Source organism: Dipteris shenzhenensis, chromosome 17 (genome assembly GCF_047967505.1).
Source record: "Dipteris shenzhenensis isolate YYH24624 ecotype China chromosome 17, Dip_SZ_1.0, whole genome shotgun sequence".
In the NCBI taxonomy this organism is placed as follows: Eukaryota; Viridiplantae; Streptophyta; class Polypodiopsida; order Gleicheniales; family Dipteridaceae; genus Dipteris; species Dipteris shenzhenensis.
In genome coordinates, this window is record NC_141612.1 from 5,297,543 (window position 1) to 5,306,623 (window position 9,081).

The window sequence follows — 9,081 nt, forward strand, 5'->3', positions numbered from 1 at the left end:
TTTCCCTCTTCTCGGTAGCCTTTTTTTACATACCATATGAACTATTAGGGCAACAATTCATCTTTTGGGATTTGGCACCCGATCAACACCTTGTTGGGCTACTGGGTGCTTTTGAACAGGTTGTGCATTAGAATGACATCTACTTAGCACTCTGCGAGGCTATTCCCATGCTCACAAGGGTGGTGGCAGATGCTGCACAAGTGGGCACTAATGGCGAATTTGGTCCCCAGAGCATTGAGCAATTCGTTTGGGCACGCAGGGTGCATGTCCGAGCTGTTGATGTGAATCACTTACACTGGAAGAGCTTTCGACTAGGCTGTTTGCGTGCACCACAGGGAAACGAGCACCGAGGTGGACAAAGAGAGCTCGCACGACATGAGAAGCGGGATTGGATTGGCGCATCGGTGCACCGGAGTCAGCTCGAGAGCCGGGCGCCTACATGGGCCGAGTGAGGTCATCCCCATAATCCCAAGGGACACGTGGCATTTGGGCGGGAGGTTAAGGGAAGGCAAAGCGAGAGAATAATTTTTTGTTTGAAGGGGAGTTTTAAATGGATATTTTTCCCCCGCGCTTGGTAACATTTTTGCGCTGCAATCCAAATCTTTTTTGTCGTGCAAATTTTTTTGTGTTGGTTCGATTGCATCTCGTGCAGCGGTAACTATGGCGGTCGCAGATCTCTTTTAGGTTTTGGTGCTGTTGTTGAGTATCGTACCTCCTCTTCTCCTTCGTCCCATCGTTCCTTCGACACCTCCCGCTTGCCTTCCCCAGGTTTCTCCTTCCTCCTCCTCTCTTTTTTCGCTCGCTTCTCTCCATTCTCCTCGTATTTTTTTTCTCCTTCATCACTCCGGATTGGATCCACTCCTAAACGCTCTTTCTACGCTTCCCTCGCACCCTGCACCTGGAAAAAACAGAACATTTTGATTTGTTGTTGTGATCTTTTTGTTCAGCCAGCTTCTCCCCAGATCCAGGGTGACGCATCGGCTCGTTTAGAAGCTTTATTAGGTTTTTCCCGTTGAGGCCGCACTGTCCCGCTCATACTGTCTCTTGGAGATTTATGTTTTATTTCCGTGGCGGTTATGTTGCGTATTCGTGACATTCATATTGCCTTCTTCGTATGTATTAGGGTTTTAAGTCCTGTATTGACGTTTTTTTCAACATGACACTTCACCAGGCTGCACGTCACAACAGTCCTTCTGGGCGGTAGTCCTTTTTAATCTTAATCCTTTTGTAGTAGTTGGCCAGTTGCACGTGCTTGCGCACTGCATGGCATCCTGCTGCTTTATATAACCGCCAGTCCTAATTAAGTTACGGTTGGTGCTTCTCTGTTCGTGACTTCTTCGTAGATTTCGCGTGATTGACATCTACGTGCTCTGCCCGTAGTCTTTGTGCCCTAATGTGGTGTTACAGCTATAGTTGTACAATGAATCCTTCTATTTTCCGGAGCAGGGTGGTATGCAGTGGTACTTCTGAAGTATACAGTGATGGTTTTCGTTCTGCCTTTTTGACACGTGCTCATTCAGACGTTGATATAGACGTTGATTTATTGATCCACATAGGCAAGCTGCATGTCTATGAGAGGCCGAGAGTTAGTTGATTATGGATAGTAGCTTTGCTTTGTTGACTTCGAGCATTAGACGAGCTGATCTGGCAGAAGATTGCTTGTAATTTCTTATGCAGTGACTACATTGGTTCGGACAACTTCTGTTGGATGCAAAAAGGCAGGGGAACGTTCTTGGATCTGAGCTTATGACAGGAGAAGGTCGTATTACCAAGGAGTCACTGGCTTCAAACATGAAAGGCAACAGCGTGTTTGGGAGAGGCCTTCAGACCCCTGCAGACAGGCTTCCTTCTCTGAAGTTCCCAGAAGCCATGGTTGCATTTGCTCAAGCAGCAGCCAAGGCGAATGGTATGTAACTTTAAACCTTATGCTCTTTCCTTCCTTGCCCTCATGGAACTTTCCTGCAAGCGTGCTGAATCTAATGTTTTTGTTCACAATGTCTTCAGATTTACCAGGTTGGCCTTTGATGTCAAACAAAGTGCAAATGCAGAAGTGTGAGAAATGCTGTCAAGAGTTCTTCTCTCCTTTCAATCAGCGGAGGCATGTGAGGACAACACATCGACGTCCTCTTAACGTTGACAAGGTTGGGATAGATCGAATAGTTGCTGTAACCTCGTGACCTTCTTCTTTTTCAGCAATCCCTAAACTATTGATTTTTTTTGCAGGAGGATCTGAAAACAAAGAAAGAGCAGGTTGCAGGATATTGGGACAAGGTAAGAATAGCTTTGTCAGTTTCTTTTGTTTTGTTTTGTTCTTTTGGCAATTTTATCGTGTGAACTTTTTGGACGGGTTTTCATTTTGATTTCTGCTGATTTTGCAGCTGACTCCTGTAGAAGCTTGTGACATTGTGTCATTCAAGAATATATCGATTCCGGTACTTTTTGAAGCTCTTTATTGGATTTGTTCGATGTCTTCATTTTCTGCACTGCTCTTCCATATGTCAAATTTTTTGTTGTTTACAGACCAGCTAAACGTTTGGCTTGAGTTTCAGGATCTGTCTGCAGCTTCTGTAGTGAGGGCTTTGTCAACTCAACTACAGCAGCCTGGTCTTCTTTCCTTGCCTCAGTCTTATGTGAAATCAGCACACTTGCTTCTGGTGAGGTGCATGCTTTTAAAGTTGTAATGGTTTTAGAGTACTGTCTGTCATGAGTAATGGAGGCAGGGCATGAACAAGGATGATGCATTTTTCTTATCACTACTTTTCTTTCGGTCCCAGGATATTGTACAAAATAAGCCATCGAGATTTCCATTACCATCGAAGGAGTTGCTCAATATACTTGATGATGCAAGTGAAAAAAACATTCTGTGTGGTGTAACCTCGTCTTCAATGCAGAGGTGTATTTTTGATGGTGAACCTGGAAGAGTTGGGCTTGAGACAAAGAATCTGGTGGCATCTCTTGGGTATCTCGTAGAGCTTAGGCTGGTAAGTTAAAACCAGTTTTTATTCAAATGAACTAGCAACTCAACTCCCTTTTTTTAACAATCAGAGAGCTTTGTAATGTTCCTAGAGATACTGAAATCTTTCAAAATCCAGATGGCAGTTTATAGGCTTATCAAGCATATACTCTTGTTCTCACAGTACTGGGTGGCGAAACCTAAGAGTTTCGGTTTTTGATGTTGAATTAGGTGAAAGCTTGGATGGATGACAAGGATGTTGAGGCATTGCGTTGTCAGAAAGTTCTTGTGGAAGAAGAGGAAGCTGCCCAAAGGAAGTAATGTTCTTTCTTGTAGGCTCCAAATTTGACATTGTTAAGAACAACAAAAACTCTAAATTTGTATGATTGGACTTATTCCAGTCTTACAAAGGTATATACTACATTTGTGAAGTGTCCTCATGCAGCTTGTTTGTGTTTTGTGCCTTTTTTGGGAAAACCTAGTGAGTACGTTTTGAAAAGTATGACCTGCATCTGCATATTCTTATTTGGGATGCTAAACCTATAACTGTGCAATGCCTCTTGTGAATGGTCAGAGTGTGCTATGTCTCTTTGTGTATTAGGGATTGGCAGTATGTTACAATGCTGGGAATGGCTGTTGAATTGTGGCTAAACCTATAACTGTGCAATGCCTCTTGTGAATGGTCAGAGTGTGCTATGTCTCTTTGTGTATTAGGGATTGGCAGTATGTTACAATGCTGGGAATGGCTGTTGAATTGTGGTGCATAAAGCAGGCAGGGCCTATGTCTGCTACTTGATTTGCTGTGCTGATAAATTAGCGGCTGCATTTTTGTTTTATCTAGACGGGCAAAACTTCAAGAAAGGAAACGGCAGAAAAAGATGAGACACAAAGAATCCAAAGACAAGGAAAGAAAGGGGTGTGAATCTTCGGCTGGTCTCGAAATTTTAAAGTTTGATCTCCTTGCTGAAGGAAATGGTGCAGGCCAAGGGGAAGGGGATGATTCTCCAACTGCTACACAATCAAGCCCTTCTTCCAGTGGTTATTCTGGGCATGATTCCAATCATTTGGAAACATCTCAAATGGATCCGAATGATTTTGAAGGTTGCATTGATGGCATAGCTGAACTTAAAGACAACAGCCTTGCTGATGAGCAACAAGGCTTGCATGGTGACGCCGACTATCAAGAAAATGTCTGCTGGCCTGGTCCAACTACTAGTTTTCCTAGTGGAACTGGTCTAGAAGATTGCGTGGAGTCTAGATATTCTGTTGGAGAAGCTGCTTCCCATGGAGGCTCGCTTGCAGTTGGTGGCACTAACAGTTTTAGCCATGGTTACTCTTATGATAGCAAATGGCAGAATGGCTTTTATGATCAGAGAGGAGAAAATGGAAGATCATTCATGCAATTTTGGTCTCCCAATGGGAAGTCCATGGGCAAGTTTGGAGGTCAGGGCTGGCGGGAGAAGAGACACACTCATTTCAATGAATCTTCAAGCTATCAAAAACAGCAATACGCATATGACAGAGGGTATTATGATTACCCTTATGGAAGTCAAAAGGTCCCCAGAAAGCCATTTATGTCTGGACATCCTGCTCCTGACTCGGGTGGTGTTGCAACTCCTAGATATGGTCAGTACCATGAAAAGTACCCAGGCATGAGGCGAGCTTCCCCTCATGTTGGTAGTGTGCATGCTGTTTGGACAAGAAAAGCTTCCCAAAATTCTACTGTGGAGTTGGATCAACCAGATGCATACTCCAAGAAAGATGTACAGGCCGGGCATGGCTCCATTCAAACAACAGCAGATAGGCAGCTAGAGGGTCTGTTACCTGAAAATGCTTGTATTGATGGTTCAGATTTGGCAAGATGTGTTGGTGATGTTCTGTCTGATACTTGCTCTGCCAATGGAAATAAGCCTGTAGTGGGGTTGAGCCATGGATCCTCAGAGTCTCTTCCTGTGATCTTCGCGAAGACTGAAGGTAAAGTGCAAACCAACTATGAAGATTTCAGAGCATCCGTCGACATTTCATCTCAGGCCTCGTCTTGCCTTCTCTCTGACATGGATGTCGCAAGCAGCACAGAAGGAGAGCTGAATGCTGCGCTGATGATTGGATCTGTCAAAATCCCCCTTGGAGACAAGACGTCACCTTTGCTTGATCACACCAGCTCCAACAGCAACTCCCAAGACATGGACACACTTGTTTCAGTAGATGTCACAGTCTTACCAGGCCAGGAGTCAAAACTAGATGGCCACAAAGTAAATGGGACTTCGAGCAGATCTGAGAGCTTCATTGGTGCACGTCTGTCAAAGAGGTCTGCAAGCTCTCCAGAGGAGGTTGGTTTTTGTCCACCGAATGTATTGAGAGAAGCATGCATTAATGTAAAAAGTATGGTGTCTGAACAAAACTCCTGTTCAAGCAACACTTTGATCAAGTCTGCCGAGAGACTTGTGAAGCAGGGTCCATGGGTTAACAAGCCTGGAGTGACCAAAGTATGGCGTCCTGTTACTGTAGGGGTACGGAGTGACTCTCGTACATCTGCCTCGCTCTCTGGAGCAGAAACTGTTGGAGAGCAAGGGTCAGATGTCTCAAGTAATAATGATACACTCCATAGGGAAGCATGTCCTGCAGGTGATCCAGATTCTGCAAGTATCAGGCTGGTCCCCCATATGCTAAGTTCTGATGAGGATGCAGACAGTTCTCTTGACAGACAGAATACCCAAGTGGATGATTGCCAAGAGGCAGAAGATTACATTTCTTCTGATAGATCCTACAGTAGTTCTTTTGAATGTGATTCTTCTCGGGAACAGTTTATGGATGGCATTTACAGTGTCGGGGAAGGTGCTGACCTGTCAAGTGAAGGGGATTTCAAATCATCTTCTCTTTTTCCAAAGATTGCTAGTTTTCTTTCTCGACGTAAGTTATCTCTGTTTTGTGGATTCTCTTAAAAATTTGAAGGTTCCTTTGTTGCAGATTATTTCTCAGTTTATAAATAAGATTGATTAAACTGATTTCTTTTCTTGACAGGCTGGGCCGATGCCATTAAATCCAATGATTCTGTAGACATGGCGATGCATTTGAGAGACTCTGATGATTTTTTTGTAAAGAGCATATCTTGTTGTCTATCTGCACCATTGTCGGGAGATGATGTTTCAATGCATTCTCTGTAGGAAGAGGAAAGGCTGCATGGATTCAACGATACAAAAAATGCAATGCGTAAGCTATGAAAGGGGTATCACGTGTTCTGAATTCGGCATTAAACAGAGACAAAGCACTTTTCCCACCAGCTGCATGTTTGAGAACAGTGACAGTAGCTATGCAGTGGGAGAAATCCTTGACCCTGTTTGCAAGGGATTTCAGTTGGATCCATAGTTGGCAAAGGAAGATCTGTAGCTATCGGAGAAGCAAGTTTCTAGCTTTTAGTGACAAAAGCTAGCTAGGGAGGACCCCTATGTGTCGGGTTTGGTAGTGGATGACTTTATGCAGGTTCTCATCCCTCCCACCAATGTGCTTTTGCTGTCATGTACCATGTTTGTCCCCAAATGACCTAGAGGCGGAAGATGTTATTTGGGTGATAGAAGCTGCTGGTTGCTGGAAGAGAGATCCTTTACAGAAAGGCTCTATTTGGCTCAGTATCTTGGTGATCTGTTTGTCAAACTCATATCTTGCCAAACTGACAAATTGCACCCTTGGAATACAAACAGAGTGGCCTTGTGCCTTTTTGGCTCAGATCTATAAGCGTCCCTCACCAATTGGCAGCCTTACGTTTTGGCAAAAAGAGAGATTTTTTGGATTATTCATCAGTTGCGATGGAGTAGTTATTGCTCATGCCAACACATCATTTTGTATGGCTCTACCCTGGTGGCTGCCAAGTAGCGTCTAATGTGCCTCACTTTTATCCATAGAGCTGAGACTCGGATGACAATATTTTGAGTCAATCTTATGGTTTAGGGGATGGAATGTCCCCCTGTTACTCGTATGAAAGCTTATGCCTCAGCTAGGCTTTTTGACAGAGTGGCCAGATACGTTGCTCATGTTTTCTTTCTTTTCGTTCCTTTCTTTGGTGGGTAGGGCAGTACTGTGGCTCTTTTACATGCTGCAGTTTGGATGTCTGCCTCCATGATCCTCCGAGAGCAGTTTGATGGGTAAGACTCTTTGCCATTTTGTATGCAGAATTCTGATTATGAAGTTGCTTCTTTGGGTGTAATTTTATTTGGTATTTTGGGCTGTTGCTGCATAAGAGTTCTGCAACTTTTAAATTGTTAATGGAAGCCAGGTATGGATTCTGTTTGTCTTGGAAGATAGTTATGGACTCTGGTTGTCTTAGGCATAATGTTTACTGGTCTTCTGCATTTCTTTCAAAGTTAGATTTGTTGCATACAGCTAGGTGATAGTACTGAGGTTTGTACATTGATGATTGGTGTGCATGCTTGATCCTGCCTGCCTTTGGGCTCTTGTACAAATTCACGTGGCTAGCTATGTTTGACCCTCTCTGGAAGCTCGGTGGTGTTTCTCAGAAGATTTGTCCTCATGATATGCTTTGACATTGCAGGTTTGCTTTTTGAGCAGGATTTCGAGGGGTTTTGGCAAAGGGGTGCTGTTGTAAACAGGGGATGGGAGGGGGGGGGGGGTCATGGGTAAAAATGTGGGTAATGTGCCGACATTGTGGAGTACACGGGGAATGATTTAGCTTGGATTAATTGATTGGTTTCGTCTCGACTTAGAAAAGGGGGGGGGGGGGCTAATTAAGAGGAATTCCCATTAAAAGTTTGTTAGGGGCACATACACAATCATGTCTTGCAATATTTTTGATCATAGGCTCCTTGCCCTACTTAGAGACCTTAGTGGACACTAATTAGTCTTATTGATAGACAGACCTACATAAATTAGGGTTGAAAGAAAGAAAGGGAACATGGTCTGTGGAGGAGATTAATTTGGGTGATAAACAAAGAATTGATGTGTATAGAAGAACTGGTTGATAAACACAGAATTGATTTGTGTGTTGATTTTGTGATTAGGAGTTGTGATCCTCATGCGATTGTCGGATGCTTGATGTGAGTTTCTGTGAATTTACTGATGGTTTTGCTCATGGACTGTCATTGCTTTGAATTGTGGTGTGGATAGTTTTTGATGTGTTTAGAATTGCCTTTCCTTGTTTGGCATATTTGGAGCTTCTGTAGGCAAGAACAGTGCCACTCTGATACGAGTACAATCTGATTGCCTTGTGCTGCAGGTGAAAGCAGATGAGGTCATTTACATGTGAAGAAATAATTCTTGTTACGCATCTCATTTGTTATCTGGATGCCACAATTCTTACACACGTCTCTTATGTTTATGGAGGTATCTGACTTTAATGAAGTCACGAGGGTTTCAAGAGGGTTGGAACCATCATACTAGCGTTGTTTTCAACCTTGTGAGTGACTATCATGAGATTGAAACTGCACTATGTTGTGTTTTTAGAGGATGAGTTTGGGAATGTTACTGGATTCATCTAGGTATATATACTAGCGTTGTTTGAGTACATCTGTTATGCTAGTACATGACAAGGAGATATATTGCTTTTTTCTGTCTAGACAACAGATTGGGAGCCACTTTGTAATGTATTATAATCACTGTCGTGTCAGTGTATGGGATGGGGTGAGGTATTGATGATTTGAAAAAGGATTCCTGTTTATAATAAATGCTGCTCTGAATCATTTTTTGTGCAAGTCTGGTGATGGACCACTATTTCATTTTCTTTGTTTTACCTTGAGCTTATTGATGTCAAGTTACCAGGGCACAGTGTTCCGACATTTGGAACATCTAAAACAGCCGTTCCACACAAAGGGCTGATAGGGAATGTCTGTAATGTCTTCTGAACGTTCCCAGACAAGGAATTACCACGAAACAGTGTTCCAGGCTGCGCTCTGGACCTAAATCTGGCGTTCCAGACCTAATCAATACCTAAATCTCATGTTCCAGACCTAAATGTAGTGTTCCTATAGAATGCCAGATCCAAATCTGGTATTCCAGACCTAAATTTGGCATTCTAAAACTGAAATAGGAAGTTGAGAGCTACTAAAAGTGGTTTCTTTTCATATGTGGTATATTTTCATATGATTTGATGACTTGTCATATGATGTGGAGTTCCGGTT

General features: G+C 43.2%; 1 protein-coding gene across 2 annotated transcripts; it reads left to right on the forward strand.

Annotated features, from left to right (window-relative positions):
- Nucleotides 1–554: 554 nt before the first annotated feature.
- Nucleotides 555–8,628, forward strand: LOC147891571 (uncharacterized). 2 transcript variants are annotated; one of them, XM_087388123.1, is made up of 12 exons: nt 555–574; nt 674–768; nt 1,678–1,906; nt 2,005–2,141; nt 2,224–2,271; nt 2,379–2,432; nt 2,550–2,654; nt 2,775–2,981; nt 3,185–3,270; nt 3,795–5,863; nt 5,975–7,092; nt 8,181–8,628. In XM_087388123.1, the coding sequence occupies exons 3-11, from the start codon at nt 1,747–1,749 to the stop codon at nt 6,115–6,117; spliced, it is 3,009 nt and encodes a 1,002-aa protein (XP_087244249.1). In that variant the 5' UTR covers nt 555–574; nt 674–768; nt 1,678–1,746; the 3' UTR covers nt 6,118–7,092; nt 8,181–8,628. The 2 variants fall into 2 exon arrangements, with proteins under 2 accessions (XP_087244249.1, XP_087244248.1); XM_087388122.1 differs by lacking the exon at nt 555–574 and having other exon boundaries at nt 585–768.
- Nucleotides 8,629–9,081: the final 453 nt, after the last annotated feature.

Coding starts and splice junctions, on each gene's coding strand:
- LOC147891571 (XM_087388123.1), top strand. CDS start 1,747: ATGACAGGAGAAGGTCGTATTACCAAGGAGTCACTGGCTTCAAACATG. Junction 3,271..3,794: donor GAGGAAGCTGCCCAAAGGAA/GTAATGTTCTTT, acceptor TGTTTTATCTAG/ACGGGCAAAACTTCAAGAAA. Junction 5,864..5,974: donor TGCTAGTTTTCTTTCTCGAC/GTAAGTTATCTC, acceptor TTTTCTTGACAG/GCTGGGCCGATGCCATTAAA.